Raw genomic sequence first — 21371 nt, 5'->3', positions numbered from 1 at the left:
TTCTGATGAAGACCATTCAGTGTAAAGATTCCATTTAGCCACTTTTGCCACCAAATGGGAAATCCTGCCTATGTTTAGTTCACCCTGTATTCTCAGTCTGTGCCTGGATCAGGAAAGGCACCTGATACATACTTGCTAATTAGACATATGCATAATAAATTAATTTTAATTATTTTGTTTTATAACTTCAAGGAGAAGAGGTCTGGTATGAAGGCAGCAGGGTGTAATAAGTTTTAAATATCTTATGTTCATCACTTTGAGTTACTTTGCGGTTGCTCAGGTCATAAAGTAGGAAGATTGAGAGCCAGGTTTAAAAAGAAGGAAGCCAGCGTGGCAGGGTGATATATAGGCTTATCTGCACCCAATGCACCTGGATTGCAAGCAGTGCTGAGGCATTTATGCAGGCGAACTTGTAACAAAGGACTTTAAATATAAGATACTAACATACAATATGTTTGATTTATTTTAGTATTTAAAGATAAGCGTCCTATTGTGTAGAGAAAGTACACATCTCTTGCAATAAATTATATGGTTGGATTAAGTAAATATTATTTGCTTAATCTAGTCCCGGGTTTCTCAGAGTGGAGTCTGCACATGATCTGTCTAAGAATCACATGGGATCTTGAATATTCACTTCCCTTGGCTCACCTGAGACCTATGGAATGAGGATTTGGTATGTAACAAACTCCTCATATACACATGGCCATCTACAGGTCTTCTCTAGGCTAAAATATAAGAAACTGTTGGAGAAAGTTAGGTGCACATTTTATATAGATTTGAAGAATCTAATGAATTTAGAATCAATGATTGGAGGAAATGCTGGTAAATTGATTTAATATACTTTATTACTTTCCCCTTCAATTTTCACTAAGAATTCAACTAATTAGCTTACCATGCAAAAATTATCCCATCTTCTTTTAAAACTCTCATTTTCTGATGGAACCAGTGGCTAGAGGCATTAGTTTGTGGTTTAAGAAATTAACACTTGCATATGTATGCATGTGTATTATTGCTAAACAGAATAGCGATAGTATGCTGTTGAGTATATTGCATCTTTGGCCTAGAATTTCAGTGTTTTAACCCAGCATCTTTTAGATAATTTGTTCTAATTTGATTTGTTTTAATTATAAGCAAGCTCAATTTGTTGTGAGAGAGATTTTAAATCAAACATTGCTCAGGTTGACAATTTATGCAGTGACGTAGCATGTACGAGAGCTCCTGCCACAATGGCTGAAATATCATAGGTATCAGTTAATGCATGTCTCCTTTTGGAGCTTCATTACTTTTCAAAAGTGGTGGTAAAGAGGAAAAATATGAAAACCATCTTAGTCATAGGTCACCCTGTATTAATGAACCGTCTTACTATTTAAAAAGTAAAAAAAAAAAAATAGATCCTTCCAATAATACTAGCTAACAGTAATATGTTACTACGTGACATATACACTCTAAGCTGTTGACATGAGGTAGGTGGTTGTAATAACCTCCACTTTAATGATAAGTGGAGCACAACGATATTATGTATAAAGTTATCCAAGGTCAACCAACTGGTAAATAGTAAAGCCTAATTTTGACCTCAGAAAATCTGTCTCTAGAGATCATGTCTACTATTATGTCTTCCATCAAAGATGTACAACCACTGCTACTCTAATAGGAAGACACTTTCCATGTAAAAGCTGATAGGGAAGAGGTATCATTTGATGTATACTAGAGATAACTAAGTTTTCGCCATCCTACCCAATTTTGAATGTTAAATATTTCTAATAATTTCTTTCAAAAATACATGATATACCTAAAGTAAAGAGATGGGTAGGAAGGCAGTTTTAGTGACCAGACAGTCTGGGTTTAAATGCTTACTTGATGATTTATTAGGTGTGTTCAGATCACTTAAAGTCTTAATTTTCTCCTCTGCAGATGGGAATGATAATATTTACCCATACTGTTACCATACGGAGTAGAGATAATATATATGCTAGTGTCTCATTGAGCTCCTTGCACTCAAAGATGACTATTCTAATTTAATGTGTAGGATGCTATCTTGAAAGGGTTATGAGAATTTCTGTATTTTATATGAGACACATATAATTGTAATAATTATATGATTTCTAATGTCGAAATCATTAAAACATGTTTTATGTTTAAGTCTGTAAGTATCATAAATAGTGAATATTTTGTTTAATCTCATTGTTCTTTGGATAGCAGACTTTGGTTTATCCCACAGATACTTAAACTCTTATTCTTTCTTCTTTTCAGCAAACTTACTTGATAACATGCTTTTGCGAAGTTCAGGAAAGTTAAATGTGGGCACCAAGAAAGAGGATGGTGAGAGTACAGCCCCCACCCCTCGTCCAAAGATCTTGCGTTGCAAATGTCACCACCATTGTCCAGAAGACTCAGTCAACAATATTTGCAGGTTGGTCATAGAAATTATTTAAATGTAGTTTTAACGGAGAGTCATACTTTTTAAACTACATAATTGTAGGCTGGTGTTTTCTAAGAACACATTTTGAGGAATAGTGCCTGACTCCATTAACTTACAGGGCAGTGCCTGTGTTTAGAAAAAAATATTAAATTGCATCTTGACCCGAAATGGTGTTCTGGGATTCTTCTCCCTTGCTGCAAACATCACATATGCACATAAACATAGAGCATAGATCCCAGGCTTGGGACAAGTGTCAAGCAGCAAAAACCAATTGTTTGCCTTCAAAAGACCTTGTCCCCCAAATAAATTCAATAGCAGAGGGTGTCAACTGCCTGATGATTTTTCTTTAACCATTCATCATGTCAGTGGTGGTTGGTCTTCTGGAAAGAACACCTGCGTCATTAGGAATATTCACGGACTCTGGGAAGCAGTATAGTGATAGAGCTTACATGAGTCTACCAGATGTCAGGAAAGACATTGTCAGAGTATTGGAGAACTAAACTCCTTAGTGGATAATCATGTTTGTAACAAAACCTTATTTGGAACTGGACTCTAGCTTTGTCTTTCTTACGCATCCTTATGCAGCCACATCCATTTTTCCAAACACCATAGCCTGCATTTACACCCCTCGTGAGGACAACAGTGGGTGGAGAGGCATAGCTAATGAGGCCAGTATGCCTAGGAAGATGTGGCAGAGTAACCAGACAAGTACTGATCTCAAGAGTTAAGATGCCAGAGAAGCAGAATATCCCTTGAGAAGGGTAATGGACCAAATGGGAAAATGGACTTCGAGGTTTGAAGTCCAGGCAGAATATCTAAGTAATCATTTGGGGCCTCATTACCCAGGAAAGAACATGAAGATGAGCTGGATGCTTTTTTTTCTTCCTGAGGAAGAAAGTGTATCCTGAGATATGCAGCTCAAGAAGTATCTACTAACTGAATGACAGAGAGGAAAGTTGGGTATGCTCATAAATATATATCTCCTTTAATTATCAGAACAACTCAGCATGGTAGAGGATTCTTATTTCTTACCATTAGGTATAAAGAATTCAGGACCCAGGGAGGTCTGTTAACTTGGCTCTTACACGATAGAACAAACTTGGATTACCAAGTCTTGTGCCATGATAAAATGATTCTAGAGCTCAGACAGCATTTCCTGGGAAACACTACCTCTTTGTAGTAAGTGGAAAAAGTATCAGGAAAATGTCAGAGTTTTCTGAAGAAAAGAAAATTGTTAGGAGAAAACATATTAAGGGGATACTTTACTATTTTGCCTGGGTCTGTAGTAATTAAGAGCAAATCTGTGTGTGTCATTGGAGATATAGTTCTGGTGATTATATGGGCAGGCTTTCCACAATTATCCCAACTTTAAATATTTTGTCCTGTTTTCCTTATACATCAATGAAGTGTCCTAAGTTGATTTGGAAGAAAGTTCATTTGGAAGATTTCTTCCAGATTCTCTGTGTGGGAAGGAGCAACTTGGCATGTTCGAAGAAGACTGGTTTTCCTAAAGTGCAGGGAGCAGAAGGAGGTGTGGCAGTAGTTGAGTGTGGACCCTGGAGAGATTACCCATGGCCTGGTCGGCTCTATTAAGGATGTTCGTCTTATTCCTGGAAGCATTGGGAAGCCATTGAGGGGGATTTGTTTAAGCAGGTGTGGCAGTGGGTATTGATGTGGATTTAGGAAGGGCAGTTCATGTGAGAGAGAATGATCTTGGACTAGGTTGGTGCTGGTGCAAGAATGAGGTACATGTGTTGGGGAAATATTTAGAAGGAAAGTTTTATGTTGATGGATTGGATCTAGGAAGGGGCCCAGAGAGGCTTCACCAGTCTGGATGTACATTTAGATACACGGTGTAGGCTTTTAATGAAAGAGGACAGAGGGAAATAATCAAGTTCTAATCTGGACATGCTGAGTTTAAGGTTTTTGATAGCTACAAAATGGAGACATCAGAGAGTAGGCCATGGGATATGGATTTGGAGTGAAGATAGGGTTTGGGGAGAGTCTAGAGTGAGTGAGTAGAATGTGAGGCAGTTTTTGCTGTGAAATAAGTGAGCTCAGAATCATAGTAACTTACAACTAAAGACATTTGTCTTTTCATTCCTGGGTCTACAAATGGGCTGCAGCTGTGCTGGGACCTGCTGGGTTAGGTGGACTTGGCATTGGGCTGCTGCTTCAGTTCCTGCCTGCTCTACATGTTTGTTCATCCTTCTTGGACCAGAAGCTAACCAGAGCATATTCTTTTTCACTTGACTGTGAGGGAGCAATCTCTTAAAACTTCTGCTTGTCCTCTAATATTCCATTTACCAAATCAAGTGACACAGTCAAGCTCAATGTCAGAGAGAAGCTATGGGTAGGGTGGAGCATGAAGAATTGAGTACGGTAGTAAAACAATCTGATCGAACAGAGTAGGACTGAGCCTTGAGATGTTTAATGGTTGGGTCAAGGAGGCTCTTCCCACAAGATCCAGAATGAACATGAAACAGTGAGTATGGTGTCATTGAAGCCAAGTTTACCGAGGGAGGAAGTAAGGTCAGCCATGTTAGAAGCTGTCAGAGGTCAAGAGGGTAAGAACTAAAACATGGAGGTCAGATTTATTGACCTTGATAACTGCAGTTTAGAAATACTCATTCCAAAGTCCTGAATTCTTGACCAGCAGCCAACCCCTGAACTGGATCTCAGAGGAGCGAATATTCACTCTTGGGCAAAATGCACATCCTTTTTGCTAACAGGATGTTAACTCCAGTTGAGTCTCCTGTGAACTGAGATCAATCATGTGAATCACAGGGGCTGCTTTTATTCCTGAGTCCTAAGACCTAGAATAAATTCGGGCCTCCATTCCTCCATTCCCACTATCTACTCTTTGTCTTCCAAATCAGTACTTCTCACACTATCTCTGGTGAAAGATGCTCCCCACCCAACCCCATAAGTTGCAGTGGTATTTTTCTAGAGTACAATAAAAATGAATTACTAGAAAAATAAATATAAAAATATTTGCACATTGCATGCTCAATTTTTTCCTATTTTTCTGTTATTTAGATTCAAGAGAGCTAAATGTATTACTCTGCAAGTTTCCATTTCCATATTAACCTCCTCACAGACCAGTAGCAAGCAGTTTGCTGACCTGGAAGGGAACATACTTGGGGTAATATTGCATTAAATCTTGCACTCCTAGGTAAAGGAGTTCTAAAGACAAAGATATGCTTTCTTGAGCTTAGATAAGGGCTTGTCAAAACTGTGTGGCCTGAGGTCTTGTAGGCAGTTCTTAGTCAATTTGGGTATCCTAGGGAGGTCTCCTGTTCATTACCACTCCCATATTCCTGGACAGAATAATCTAAAAAGTGGCCCGGATCAGAAGTATATCATACTTAAAAGAGATTTGGAAATCCCACCTAATAATTCAGAAAATATGTGTTAAGTTTAGAGGGTTTTTAATCTCTCTGCGAGTAGCATCAATCACGTTACCCGCCAAACACTAAGGCCAGAGTCATTCTTGGCCTTGATTCCCATCATGTGTGGGTGTGTGTACTTCCAAAATCCATGCCCTTTCCATTGCTTCACAGCATACATGTTAGAGGATGTTGTGCAAATAAGCTAAATAAAGTATTAGAACCTTTTTTAGTATCCATAACTCAAGAAGTGAAGCTGTTATTTTATCTCCCTCAAGATAATACCTATCTTCTAAATATCTTTCCAGCTGTTATGGTACATTGTTAATCCTTCTCATTCCATTTCCAGATTTATTCCCGGGATCTTAGATAATCACTGTATGCCTTGAATGCTTCAAAGTCTCCTGGAATAACTCTTTTTTACATGACTTTCACCCTGCAAAAGTTTTGTATCATTTTCCAGCCTTGTTTGTCTGTTTTTTTCTCTATATAATCTGATCCTGCTTTACACATCCTTTCTTGTTTTACCTGTCTTTGCCTCTGATAGTCATTTTTGTTACTACTTACCACCTCTCCCCCAAGTTCATCCAGGTGCTCACACAAGTGTATCCATTTGTAAAAGTTGTTTTCACTCTTTTTCAGAGATGATTTTAAATACTTCACCGTAGTTAAATACTTACTTATTAGGTTTGACCGAGAATTCTGCCTGGACAGTTTTCAGGGTTTACAGGTGTAGTAAGTAATTGGATGTTTGCACAAAGGATGTGCAAATGACACCAGGCTGCCTAAATGAGGAATTAGATAAGACACCAACCGTGCCTTGGGGAGTCACAAGGGGAAGAAGGGAAAGGTTAGGGGCTTGTGAGCCTTTTTATAAAGTTTGCATCAACCCAGGACTTTCAGACCTCTTGCTGAATGTGATGGTGTGAGTTTTCCTACAGGCGCCCCTGACCTAAGATCTCAGAGTGTTTAAAGTGCAAGTTGTTCTCGTTTGTTTATACATCTCCCATTGCATCCAGTTTATTCCACCATTGCTCAGACCATCTGAATATTGAGTTTTATGATCTTTAAAAAAATTTTCAGTAGAAGATGTGAGTTAAAACCATCACACTTATGAGAATACGTTCTTCCTTAGAATTTATAATTTAGTTGGAAAAGGCAATGATTTCAGATGCACTTATGAAGATTTTTATAAGGAATAACTCTGCTTTTGTGCTTCTTATTCATAAATGAGACTGTTAAATGGGCCCATTTGTTGTTGGAGTTAATGGAAAATGAATAGCTCAGAGCTCTTTAAACTTCTACATAGAGAACTTTGATGATTTTAAAGCAGAGAAGGAAAATGTAAGATTTATCAGGAAGTGCTGTACAGAATTGTTTAGAGTCCAGAGGGAGGGGATGGGCAGGCCTGCTGGAAGGCAATCAGACAAATCTAAGTGAGAGACAAAGAGCATCTGCACAGGTGAGAGTATACAAGTGTTCGATTCATACAAAAATGGAGGCAAATTCAGAAGATCTTGTACCTCCTAGAAGAAAATAAACAAAATGCCAAATCACTTGGTATGGCTGCTAGAGAAGGATGTAAGATCGTTACACATCCTTTTGTTTTTTAAAATTTTTTAAGTTTATTTATTTTGAGAGGGAGAGAGAAAGAGTGCACGTACGAGCGAGCAGGGGAGAGGCAGAGAGAAAAGGAGAGAGAGAATCCCAAGCAGGCTGTGCACAGTCAGCACAGAGCTTGATGCGGGGCTTGAACTCAAGAACTGTGAGATCATGACCTGAGCTGAAACTGAGTCGAACACTAACGGACTGAGCCACCCAGGTGCCCCGATAGTTACCCATTTCTGAAGATAAAGTAAAAGTCATTTCTCACATTGCAACTTTATCATTAATGTAACTTCACCTTCCTCCAGTTCAGTGACATCTCGGAGGAAAAATCATAGCGGGGGACCAGTAGTAGCCATGAATATTTTACCCTTTATCCCTTACTACTATGGGAATCCATCTGTCTAAGGTGGTAAGGAAAAAACATATAAACTTTAGGATTCCATTACTTTGATAATTACCACCGTTCAACATCCTTCTTTGCTTTTTTTCCCAATTCAATAGGAAACACTTCTAGCTTTTGATTTCTGTCTTTACTGCTAGAATTTGAATCACTTGGCTTCACCTAGGATTGTGGCATTCATAGACTATGAGCTCCTTCAAAGCAAAGGCTACATCTTCCTCACCCTGAGTTCTGGACATCTAACTCTGCCTGGATCATCGCACGCTCAATAAATGTTTGTCAAGTGAACTACTGTTAACAAAGTTGTAAGCAGCTTTCAGCTGTTCTAATTAACTAAAATTTGCATGATTTAAATAGCCGCTCTAAAATTTGTATGTATCTTTGAGTTTATCTGTGACAGAAAACTTTGAAAACTTCTCTTTATTCTCATGAATGTGAAATAGGTATTTTAGAAGATGGAATGTTCTCAAGGACTGATTTAAAATGGACTAAAACCAACAGTCTTTCTAATCAATTCTAACTGAAACTTAAAAGAAATTTAGGAATTCTAGTATTTCTCCCATACTGACATAAAATTGGCATAAATATTGGGGCACCTGCATGGTTCAGTCAGTTGAGCATCCCAACTCTTGATTTCGGCTCAGGTCATGATCCCCAGGGTCATGGAATCGAGTCCCACATTGAGCTCCATGCTGAGTGTGGAGCCTGTTCAAGATTCTCTCTCTCTCTCTCTCTCTCTCTCTCTCTCTCTCTCTCTCTCTCTCTCTCCCCCCCCGCCCTCCCTCCCTCCCTACCTCTTTTCCTCCCCCTGTCCCTCTCTTCCACTCATAATCTCTCTCTCTTTCACTCTCCCTCTGCCTGTCTCTCCCACTCGTGCTCTCTCTCTCTCCCTCAAATTAAAAAAAAATGGCATAAATATGGAGAAGCAGTTAGTATTGACAACCGATCGCCTTTGTACGCAGCTGTTCTATTTTGTTCATTGCTCGTCTTTACCTATAACACAGGGGCAGCATTTTTAAAATATTACATCAATGGTCTTTTTTAAAAATTTTCTTTAATGTTTATTTATTTTTGAGAGGGATAGAATGTGAGCGGGGGAGGGGCAGAGAAACAGGGAGACACAGAATCTGAAGCAGGCTCCAGGCTCTGAGCTGTCAGCACAGAGCCTAATGTAAGGCTCGAACCCATGGACCACACGATCATGAACTGAGCTGAAGTCGGAAGCTCAGCTGACTGAGCCACCCAGGAGCCTTTTTGTTAAATTCATAATCATTACTGTAACTAAATGATTCATCCTATATCCCTGTATACATCTCAGTACTTTCAGTTTTGTTTAAAATTATTCCTACTTTTGTTTTCTTCATGAGTCTTCATTTCTTCTTAAACACTGTGGGAATGATGAGATAATAATAATCAGTATACAACCTTTAAAAACTAAGCCTAAACATGGCAGCCAGGCAGCAGAATGTTCAAGTAAGCCCGTGGGAGGACTTAATTGCCTTTTGTGACATTCTGCAGCCCTCTCTCAGCAGAGGGAGTTGAACAGCTTTGACTCTGGAACATAGCTTTGTTTACGTTTGTGTTTGCTCAAGAATTGAAAGTTCTCAAGTGATTCTGAAGTTTCTGTAATTGTACTGCTCATTTCCAGTTAGTGTTCCTAACTAGCTAGTAATGTCAATGAGAAGCTTATAAATTTTGCTTTGTTGCAGATAATTATGCACTTGAAATGGTCCTCTAACCTTTTTGCTTGTCTTCCAACTAAATATTTGATTTCTGTCTGAATTTATGACTTAGGGGACACTGACTTTTCTCCAGGGTTTCTCTCCTTCTCCACGCCCTGTTTATATTTTTAGTTCTACTCTCTTGCAGACAAGGGAGTATATTTTTAAAGCTTGAATTTACTCTCCCTGATGTTTCTTTACATTTCCCAGGACATTGTAAGAATAACTTGCCACAGCTTAACCAGCATTTCTTATTCTTTTTTTTTTTTATTCTGATGAGTGCCTTTCCATATATTCAGATTTTGAGTAAGGGGAAGTCATAAATAAGGAGAGGTTTTTTTTGTTTAGATTTAACATACTGTATCACTCTTTCTAGCCCTGTGAATTCCTAATGTCAGAAAATTAAGATGACTTTATTTCTGATAATTCCTGAATTTTACTTGTGATGAGAAAACTAAGTCACACATATGGTCTAAATGGGAAGGAAAGGAATAAAAAAATCATCTGGGTATTGTTTGCTCATATTGCTTACATTTCTAAGGGACAGCTCTTTTATTTATTGCCTTCAGTGATTACATGCTTTAGATTTTCATAGCAATTTCAGCAAATTGGCTAAAAAGCCCCAAAGAATTGAGAGCAAGGGTTGTTCAGAGGCAGAGTCTGTATTCCACAATAATTTTCATGCATTTGACCTTAGTCTAACAAAGAGATTTACCATCGGCCCTTCTTAGCCATTCATTAGTATATTTGAACTTTGCTGTTCTAGTTCTTATAAACTGAAGTATTTTGGATCACGAGGGTTATAAACCAAGTAAACAGTTCTAAGGGTGTTGATGATAACTGAAGGGCTAATGTACGGCAGAATGCTGCTACCACTAATATAGAATAGACAAATCCACAAATCATGGCTAATGCTGTGCTCAGAGCATTCTTCCTGTGACCTTTCAGGACTACACTGCCATATCTGTCTTGGGCGCTGAGCAAGCATATGTATGAGAAAAAGATGGAGATATAGTTTAGTACTTCATTTCTTAACACACGCAATAGTGGTTGATGACATATATTAGGAGTCACCCTAACTTGTGAAGACAGTAAAGTCTGTTTGTAAATAGTTCTGTATATAATAGTTCTTGTTTTTCAGATTTGGTCCCAGGAGAGGATAGTGGAAAACGTGTGGGGATAAAGCAAGAGGTCCTTGATGCAAGGCCTGATTCTGTTACTGTTTTTTCTGCAACCTTGTACAAGTTTATTAAACTCTCTACCTTTAATTTCCTCGTCTGTAAATAGAAATAGTATTATTTTCCATTGTTGTTGAGAGGATTGCATGAGGTAGAATAAGTGAACATTCTCTTTAATGTAGAAAACCACACAGAAATTTAGTTTTTGTTTCTTTGCTTTCCATGGTCTTGTTAACAGCCCTTCTTTCTGTTGTCCGCCCTCACCGTACCCCCGATGTAAGCCCCACCTGCTTACAACAAAGCCTGATGTTTCTCATGACAGATCAGTCCCAAAGCAGAGGGACCCAGTGGCACAGTCTTAATCACCTTGGTTATGTTGTGCTGATCCTAGCTTCTACCTGTCTTTCTTTTGGCGCCTTAGTGAGAGACAAGTTTGTTTCATTTGGAGCAAATAGAATGAGCATAAATGTTCACCTGCGTGGGGTCAAACCTCTGCCTTGCCTCTCACTGTCTGTAAGGCCTTTGAGAAATTGCTCAAGCTCTCTGAGCCTCAGTTCCTTCATATAGAAGGTGAGAAAAATAGTTGTGTTTTTGGATTTGTGGAGGCGATGGAGGACCAAAATGAGTGTGTAGTAATTGGGGTATATGGTTACTAATAGTATATGTTACATGGCAAGTTTATTTCCTTCTTTCTCACAAGTTTCTAGACAGAGAAGATATTACCTAATGTTTTATGACTATTAAATCCAGTTTCATAAAAGAAAGTTTTGGAATTTTCTGAACAGGTTGTAACTTGTAATGATCATTGACTTTCTCCTTGTGTGTAGTAAAACAAATGATTAACATGTTCCTTTCCTTTTCCCCTAGACACACACACACACACACACACACACACACACACACACTTACTTTGCCTGTTTGGTCTTCAGCACAGATGGATATTGTTTCACAATGATAGAAGAAGATGATTCTGGGATGCCTGTGGTCACTTCTGGATGCCTAGGACTAGAAGGCTCAGATTTTCAGTGCCGGGTAAGGAAGATCACATGCTTCTGCCTTGTAACTTTCATTGCTAGCTTTCAAACAGTTAGGTTTCAAGCTATATAGAAGAATTGTTTTTCTTGCCCACCCTGTTGTTAGTATTGGAAAATAATCTGAAAATTGTCTCATTGGGCCAATCCTCCTTTCGTTGCAGAAGCAAGTATTATTTTCATTTTTGCTGTTAGCTTCTTGCTTAATGACTCTTTAGATCATCCCGCTCAGATTCCAGTTTAGTTAATTGCATTAATCCAAGCCATCTTCCTCAGTTTATAACTATGCACCCTGGTTATTACAAATGTAGTAGTAGTTTTTTTGAAATGCAAAAGCCGCAGTAAGATAATATATGGAAATTTGAGAGAAATTTTCTAATATAAAAAAACATTTTCAGAATGTTTCAGGAAAATTATCAGAATTTTAAGTGAATTCCCTGAATGGTGTTAGTATCTCAAGTTTTAGATTATGTGACTTTGAGGGGGTGCCTGGGTGGCTCAGTTGGTTAAGCGTCTGACTCTTGATTTTGGCTGAGGTCACGATCTCACAGTTTGTGGGTTCGAGCCCTGTTTCAGCCTCTGTGCTGACAGTGTGGAGCCTGCTTGGTATTCTCTGTCTTCCTCTCTCTCTGCCCCTCCCCTGCTCGAGCTGTCTGTTTCTGTCTGTCTGTCTCTCTTTCTCTCAAAATAAATAAATAAGCTAAAAAAAATTTTAGATTATGTGACTTTGAAATTTAGGGGAACCCCACTCATAGCTGTTTGGGCTCAACTTTAGGACACCCCCATTCCTCATCAGAGAAGATCCATTGAGTGCTGCACAGAGCGGAACGAGTGTAACAAAGACCTGCACCCTACGCTGCCTCCACTGAAGAGTAGAGGTAAGGAGAAGAAAGCTTTGGGGCTGGAAGAGCTTTGGCCACAAAGAAAAAAAAGACGAGAATTACTCTGCCTTTCCTAAATTAATGTACCTGATCATTTTCCACTGCTGGGGCAGGGGCCCAAGGCAAGATGACGTAATTCAAAGACATGGGCAAGTAGTTCTTGGAAAAGTAGTCGTATGGGGCTTCATGCTTGACGATCTCGTTTCTTTCACTTGTCCCCACTTCCCTGTGAAATCTAGGGGTTCCAGAGCTTGCCGTGTGTTTTAGAAGCATAGAGGAGGGAGACAGGGTTTTATGCCTACCTTGAAGTGTTAATCAGAAGTTATACTTCACTCGAAAACTGCCATTAGGCTAACATGCATTAAAAAAAATAAAAGATTGAATTGGATTATTTGCTGGATAATTTCCTTTTATCTGTACTAGAGCAGCTAGTTTTTAGCCAAATCATATATCAATATATTGATAGAATGGAGGAGATACCTAGAAAATTTAATTTCAAAACTTCTACATTTAAGTGTCACTCGTTGCAAAAGACAAATACTGAAACTGGAAGGGCTTTTTGTTAAAAACTGCTCCCATGTTTCCTTTCTCCTCTTTACTCTCACCGCAAAGTAGATAATTGGAATTGTCACCGTGTCCTAAAGCCTAAGTCTTATATCAGTGGTTTAAAATGATTTCTCATGATTGATTTTACTTCTTGAGAAAATCTTCCTAACAAAATATACTGACATTTCATGGCTTTGATGATAACATTTTGTAACGCTTGTTTCTGCTAAAGCCTAGAAAGCTTTAAAGGATTATTCATAATCATTCACATAAAACATTCACAGACAGATTTTTTATATAGATTGCCAGTCAACATGCTAGGTGTTAGGGGTACAGAAATGGATGAAGAAAATTCTTGCTCTCAAGACGTGCACACTGGCCTGTGAGAGAGAAATATGTAAATAATTAAATTGTATTCAGTCAGGAATGTTTTAGTGGAGTCAGATTGTAAAGTGTGTTAAGGGCACAAACAAGTGAGTGGTTTACTCTGGGGTGGAGGATGTCAAAAGACCTTCATAGAAGTGACACTTGAACAAGACTGTAAGGATGAATAGGAGATCACTGGATGGATAAGACAGGAATAAAAATTTAAAAAAAAATTATAATGGCTAACATGAGCCAGGCATGTTCAGTATCACATTATTTAACCCAGTTGGGTCCCACAACAATCCTATGAGGTACTTAGACTTACTCCTTGTGTAAAGATAAGGACATTGCAGCACAGAGGGGTCACCTAACTTTCCCAAGGTTGCACCGCCTGTTAGGAGCAGTGACTAAATAGAGGCAGTAGTAAACACAGAGTTTTGGTATGTAATGCTTGAGAAGCATTTGCAAAATGCAGGCATAGCAAACAATGTGGTTGGTTGGAGAAAATCTCATAATTAAGTTTTTTAAAGCTTTGTTATTGAAAATAGGTCTGTAGATCAGCTCATCAGTGTCAGTCAGAACTCATTACACGTGTGGAATCTCTGACCCCACTCCAGACTACAAAATGTATTTTTTAACAATATTCCTCAAATGATTTGTATGCACATTAAAGTTTGGGTAATGCTTTTGGTAGAAAAAACACCGCTTGTGTCTCAGCATGCCTTTGACAACACCTTCAAAGAGAAGTCTGCTGATATCAAATTGTGGTCAAGTTCTAAATGTTTGCTTTCTGGTTTTTGTAGCTATTTCCTTGTGAACCAGTTGCACAAAGTTGGCAGTCTATAGACAACATTTTGAATAGCCCTGGTATAGAGGCTTATGTACTGGGGACAAGGGAGGGAGGAGGGTGAGAAATGGCTGGAAATGAAGGCAGTGGTGCTAGATTTTAGAATCTCTTCCCCCAAGGAGAAAAGGCTTTTCACATGCAAGTGGAAGCAATGTGTCTTAAGAACTTGCAATAGGTTTAGGAAAATTCCAACCCTTCTATTGCTGAAAGGGCTGCAGTGCATGTATCGTCCTGTAGATGGAGCCAGATTCTAGTTAGCACTAGGCAGATGAGGGAATTTTCTCTGAGGAGGCTGAGACTTTTAAAAATAGTGGAATAAATCTCTAGAGAACTGAGTGAAACGGCTTTGAGTAGAAAGGCAGCAGCATTGAGAAGACACATCCTTGTTTTAGAGCAGAATGGGAAAGAGGATTCAGGAATGGTTGGTGCATAATACTGAAAATTATGTAAAGTGATAGGCTTGTGTGGAGTTTATTGCTTTGAAATTTGAGGATCCCCGGTAGTACCTAGGTGAGTTCTGGGCAGATTCCATCTTACCCTTCTGGTGCAGTCATTTTGGGGTCTAGTAAAAGTCACTGTAGGTAGTGGTCTGAGAGCACTAGCATTTGTAACAGCTATGCCATAGAGCTGCTGCCTTTTTTTTTTTTTTTTTAACCTCCACCATACACTGGCCATGGCCAGTGGTTTAAAAGAAGAGTGGGATGGGACAGGTTCTGAGTGGACACATCCCCCGGGTCCTGGAGACTCATTGCTTAATGGGAAGGGTCATGGTTGGAGGGAGCCAGAGTAGGACCCTTGAAAGCTCAGAGCCCAGGCTGATTTTCTGGCCTAAGAGCCATGGAAATCATCCTCATGATTGTGATATTTGCTAATGAGAATGGAACACTTACTTTGGCTCCTTTCTAAGTACTTTACATATACATAACTACTGAATCCATATATTATAAATTATAAATCTTTATGTCAAATTATAAATTTTATTTATAAATTTTATTATAAAATTTATTATATTTTATTTAAAATTTTTAAATATTTAATATATTTACAAATATAAAAAATATATTTATATATATATAATATATATTATATATAAATATATATAATATATATAAAATATAAATATAAAATATTTAAAATTTATATTATAAATTTTATTATAAAATTATAAAATTATTATAAATCTTTATGTCAAATTGCTAGAAAGCAGAGGCTATATTATCAAAAGACTAGAAGGCTAAAATATCGAGCTGACCATTTTCGTTGTTGTTGTTCTTGCTTCTTATATAACTGCTCTTCCAAAAAAGTTAAATGATTAACCTCATCGCAGAAGACCTGTATTACTGGGTGCTACGTAATAACAAGCTTAGGCAAGGTTTTGTTATTAGAGATTAGAGAAGTACTGAGCATAGGGGTAAAAACCTACAAATAAATTGTCCTTATTAAAAACAAACAAGAAAATCTTTTCTACCTATCCAGAGGTTTCTCAGGCTCTTTTTTTTTAAACTTAGATACATTCAGCAGGATATTAGAGATACACAATCCCATGCAATAATATTTATCAGTGTTTATTTATGTCCTCGAAATTTTATTTGTCATCTTCTCTTTCAAAAAGGAAGATGAAGGACAGCCAGAATACAGCTAAATTCTTTAATGAATGCTGGGTTTCCTTTTGCTTTGTTTTGATTCCCTTTCAGCCCCAGAAAAGCAGAACACCCCAGGATAACATTCTTTCTCTGGAAGGAGGAAATATGGGAAGCAACTAGATCAAATGCAGCACCTGTATCATAAACACTAAAATATGATCTGGGAAGCCCAGTAACACTGCAGCTGGTGCTAAGGGTAGGAAGAGATGTCTGTTTTGATGGAGAGGCTTAAAGGGAGAGGTCGTGGTGCCCTGCTGTCTGGCTCCCTGTCTGCAGAATTGGTGATCAGGACACCAGGATGCTGAGAGGAATGATGTGTGTCCAGACTCACAGCATCAGATGGTTTGACTAAGATATTGGGAGTAAAATGCTCTCTTGCAATTGTGTGAAGGCAGGAGAAATTGATGAGGTTTTTTACCCTTACTCCAAATTACTTACTATAGTTACTTATGTTTTAATTTCTTTAAATGAGCACTTAAAGAAGTGAATGGTGTTGAAATGAGCAGAAGCTGTTCCTTTTTTAAATGGGATCCTTTAATTTTGCTTCTATATAATCAAAGTTATATAATTTTTTGAAATAGATATGTTCATGTGTCTAAATATAGTAATTCCTCATATATATTACATGTATACTTCATAGAAAATGTCTCAGAAATAACATTCTGTTTTGACATATGGTAATCTCAATGTAGTTTAAGTCAAATTATACTACACAATTTTCAGAGTTAAAACTTATCGTATTTCTTTTCTTAGTTAAAAAATATATTCTGAGAAGTTTACAGATTTGTTTTAAAATGCTATTGCTGGGGCACCTGGGTGGCTCAGTTTGTTAAGTGTCAGCTTCAACTTAAGTCATGATCTCATGGTTCCTGGGTCCTGCGTCAGGCTCTGTGGTGACAGCTCAGAACCTGGAACCTGCTTCAGATTCTGTGTCTTCCTCTCTCTCTGTCCTCCTCTACTTACACTCTGTCTCCCTCTCTCTCTCTCTCTCAAAAATAAATTAACATTGAAAAAAAAACTTAAAAAAAAAAGCTATTGCATAGGTTAGATACTGCCAATTACAAATCAAAGTCTGTAGGTAACAGATATTTAACCAATGGAACATCTCCTTTGTTCTCCACATCACAGATAGATTGAATATATAGTAGTGTCAAGAATGCAAAGATGAGTTCCAGAATTTTCCTTCTAATACATATATTATGCCCATGGCAGTATGATCCAATGCATGAGTCTGAGCTAAATTTCTTGCTAGGGAGTAGCTCTAACATCTCTCGAAGTGTTCAGCTCCTAACTGTTTCTAGGTAGCTTTGTATATGAGACAGATGAAAGGAATTTAGAAATAATTAGTCCTTTTCTTTCTCATTGAACACAGTAATCTGGATATAAAAATGATGTCTTCAGAATCTAAAATACAGAGAATTAACTGGGGGTTGCTACAGGGGGAGGGAGTTGGGAGGGTGGGCAGAATAGCTGACCAAGATTAAGAGGCACAAACTTCCAGCTATGAAATATATAAGTCAGGGGCATGAAAAGTACAGCGTGGGAAATTTAGTCAATAATACTGTAATAATGTATGGTGTGCATGGTAATACACCTGTCCTCGTAAGCATAGCTTAATATATAGAACTGCTGCATCACTGTGTTGTACACCTGACACTACTGGAACATTGCATGTCAACTGTACTTAAATTAAAAAAAATAAATAATAAAATTACCATTAACAAAAATCTGTCTCAACCTGTTGTGCTACCAAGAAGTGTAATCGTAACTATTTTTATTCAGGAAAATAACTAGTAAATTATATCTTTGTTGTTATGGTCCATTTATTTCTAAATGTTACTATAAGAGAGAATCCCAATGTGAGATGTAAGTAAGATACTTTTGCAGTATCCCTTGTTGACCAAAATCCTCTGACAAAAATATACTTTTCAGGCGCTTTGTGCTCTATGAATAGAAAGCTGTCTTTAATTTATCCATGATTATAATTTTGAGAGCCCAGGCAGAGATATCTTTGGGCAGTCTTATTTCCAAGATCTTTCCTAGCGACCTGTTTTTTTCTTCTATGCCTTATTGCAATTAGGAACCATCCTTTGGACTTAAAAAAAAGAAGGTCCTGCTGTTTTAAACAGTTGCAAACTGCTTACTTATCAGAGAAAAAACAAGCAGTGACAGAATGCTATTTTGTTAAGAAACCACTGGTGATTCTTACTTGCTTCTAAGAGGGAACCAGACTTCCCTGGAGGGTTCTCCATTCTACTTCCTTGAGCAGTTGAAGTGACAGCACAGGTAAAACTCTGCTGCCCTAGAGAGAACTGTGTGCTCTGTTCCTTTCCTGATAGGAATCTGGAAGTGTTCGCTTTCCAAGACCCTGGCAGTGACTTGAATGTTTACATTGTTAATGCTCTGAGCACAGGTAATGGCAGATTAAAACATGACCAGCATGACCAACAGAAACAAAAGGTTTATTGATAAGGATCACCTGTTCGTGACAGAAGACAAGGAGGCTGCAGGGGATGGGGTTATTGGGGCAAAGAAAAGGAAAATGGGAGTAATGCTAGCCTTAGAAAGAAAGCACTTGATGGTTAAGGAAAAAATCCCTTAGATCCTTTCTAGTCTCATTGCTCTCATAAATCAGAAATCTAATAATATGGGTAATAAATACAGTGTTCTCACAGTTCAGAGTGTACTCTGCATTTGCATGGAAAGCAAAAGGCAGCGAGGCTGAGTTTCAGTACAATTAATCACTGGAATGAAAAAGTGTTCTGTGTGCATATACTGATAATACATTGTGCTTAAGTAGTTGGTTCTTCTCCTTTTAATTGAGTATCCAGCATTCTCTTGGTTTTCTGCAAACTCAGGCTTTTTGCTCTTGTTATCCGTAAAATTGGAAGCACATTTTAAACTAAGTTTCCAGGGATAGTGTTTGCATGTATATGTACCATGGCATTTGTACCTCTGCGTATGTATAAACACAGTGAATTGTGCTCTCACTGGAGTAGTGTTGTGCTCATGTTGGGTTTATTGTTGACTTTGCCCGTAACCTGGTGGAGGGAAAGTTGCTACTCAATTCATTGTGTAAAAACCTTGGCCTCTTTGATTTGAAGAGTCCTCAAGTTATTTTCAAGATTTCCTAAGCACCACTTGCCAGACAGTGCATGTGCTACTTTATATAATTTCTGCTGGTGTTAAAGCCTAAATGGCTTTTTGGACCTGTCCTGCAGTGTGGGTCAGGTTCCTGAACATCTTACTCTCTGGACCGTTGGCAGTGTCTCTGAAGTTGTAAATACAAAACTGCATTTCTTTAATGGTGTCTTATTTAGTCTTTTCAGATGCAGACTGCTTCCATTAATATTTTATAAGTAGTGTAGATCATGAATGTTCAGCATATTTTAGGCTGATGACAAGATTATCAGCCTAGTATGAAGACCTGTGGATTATAGTTTATAACAAAAATCCAAATATTTCAAAGTAAGATTTATTTTCAATTTCTGTATTCATGTTAATTTCCTCATTTTGACAATTTTATTACCATTTTGTAAGACCTTGTCCTTGTCCTTAGGGAGTGCATTCTGAAGTGTTTATGGGTAGGGCATTATGTCTGTAACTTCAGATGATCTTTACATTATACATACATATAAGTAAATAAACATAAATATGAATACAAATATATATACATATTTATATATACATATTATGTATATATATGCATATATATATATATATATATATATATATATATATGAAGATGGACCCACAGACACCCGTACTGAGAGAGCAAGACAATTATAAAACAGGTATGGTAAAGTTTTAAAAATGGGATATCTCTGTGAAGGACATATTCGAGTTCTTTGTCCTTACAGGTTTTATATAAGACTGAAATTACTTCAAAATAATTAAAACATATGGTCACACTGATGGTGAAATATAAAGCTTTGTAATATTTTTTAAAGGACATTTTGACAATGTGTTTGGAAAGCCTTGAAATATATATTGGTTGAATTAATAACTCTAATTCTGGGAATCTAGATTAAAGAAATCACCATTGACATCTGTCATGATGTACTTGTAAGAGTGTTCACAGGGTTTTGTGTATTTCAGCAAAGGTGTATTAGAGCAAAATCTTTATGGTCTTCTAAATATACAGCATCAGAAGATTGACATCGTCAAAAAATTTTTTTCTTTTAAGATTTTTTTAAAGTTTATTTATTTTTGAGACACACAGAGACAGAGCACAAACAGGGAGGGGGGGCAGAGAGAGAGGGAGACAGAGAGTCTGAAGCAGGCTCCTGGCTGAGCTGTCAGCACAGAGCCCGACGCGGGGCTTGAACCCATGAGCTGTGAGATCATGACCTGAGCTAAAGTCGGACGCTTAACTGACTGAGCCACCCAGGTGCCCCAGAAGACTGACTTTCTAATCAGGATGTGCCTGCATATATACCATGCAGTGTTTAAAACTTATGTGGAGAAAATTTTTATTGTTTTTGAAAATATTCACAGTATTATTAACGAAAACAATCTAGTTCTGAAGCAACAGTGTTTTGTTTTGTTTTTCTCCAATTTTTCTCTATGGTAAAATACACCATAGAATTTACCATTGTAACTGCTTTTCAGTATACAATCCAGTGGTACTAAATATTTTTGTAATGTACAACTATCAACCTCATCCATCTCCATAGCTCTGTTCATCTTGTAAAACTGAAACTCTGTACGCATTAAACATCAGCTTCCCCAGCTCCTGGCAACCACCACCATTCTACTCTTTCTCTTTATGATTTTGACTCCTCTAAGTATCTCGTAGAAGTGGAATCATACACAATGTTTGTCTTTAAGTTACTGGCTTATATCACTTGGTATAATGTCCTTACGAGTCAGCAAGTTGTAGCATATATCGGAACACAATAAGGTCGAATAATATTCCGTGTATGTAAGCATGTACCACAGTTTGCTCATCTTTTCACCTGTCAGTGGACAGTTGGGTTTGTTCCACATTTTAGCTATTGTGAATAATGCTGCCACGGACACGGGTGTATATAATGCCTTCTTGTGAAATAGTTTGCTCATAAGCTTTTTTTTTCTATTCATTGAAATGATACTGCAAAAGCATGTGTTAAATGCTAATAGTAATTTTCCTAAGTAATGAGATGATGGCAATTTTAGTTATTTCATTAGTTGGTGCTTTTTAGTTTTTATTCATGGACTATGTAATACTTTTAAGTGAAAAAAAAATGTTACATTGGGTGAGATAGGGTCCCCAGGCAAAACATTTAGGTAGCCATACAGTTAAAAGTATAGAGTGCAGTTGGAAAACCTCTTGTTCATAGCAACCAAAGTCATAAATTGCA

The 21371-nt window shown here is 37.7% G+C and overlaps 1 protein-coding gene across 1 annotated transcript in view; it reads left to right on the top strand.

Annotated features, from left to right (window-relative positions):
• Positions 1–21371, top strand: part of BMPR1B (bone morphogenetic protein receptor type 1B) — a 410990-nt gene that overhangs the window by 361071 nt on the left and 28548 nt on the right. Inside the window, exons 3-5 of the mRNA XM_047857488.1 lie at positions 2251–2410; positions 11645–11747; positions 12522–12624. Of these exons, the coding sequence (XP_047713444.1) occupies positions 2268–2410; positions 11645–11747; positions 12522–12624 (349 nt within the window). The 5' untranslated portion in view covers positions 2251–2267. The remainder of the gene's footprint in view (positions 1–2250; positions 2411–11644; positions 11748–12521; positions 12625–21371) is intronic.

The sequence above is a fragment of the Prionailurus viverrinus genome, chromosome B1 (assembly GCF_022837055.1).
Source record: "Prionailurus viverrinus isolate Anna chromosome B1, UM_Priviv_1.0, whole genome shotgun sequence".
Lineage (NCBI taxonomy): Eukaryota > Metazoa > Chordata > Mammalia > Carnivora > Felidae > Prionailurus > Prionailurus viverrinus.
The sequence above is the reverse complement of the archived record's forward strand: the minus strand, read 5'-3'. Positions and strand labels throughout refer to the sequence as shown.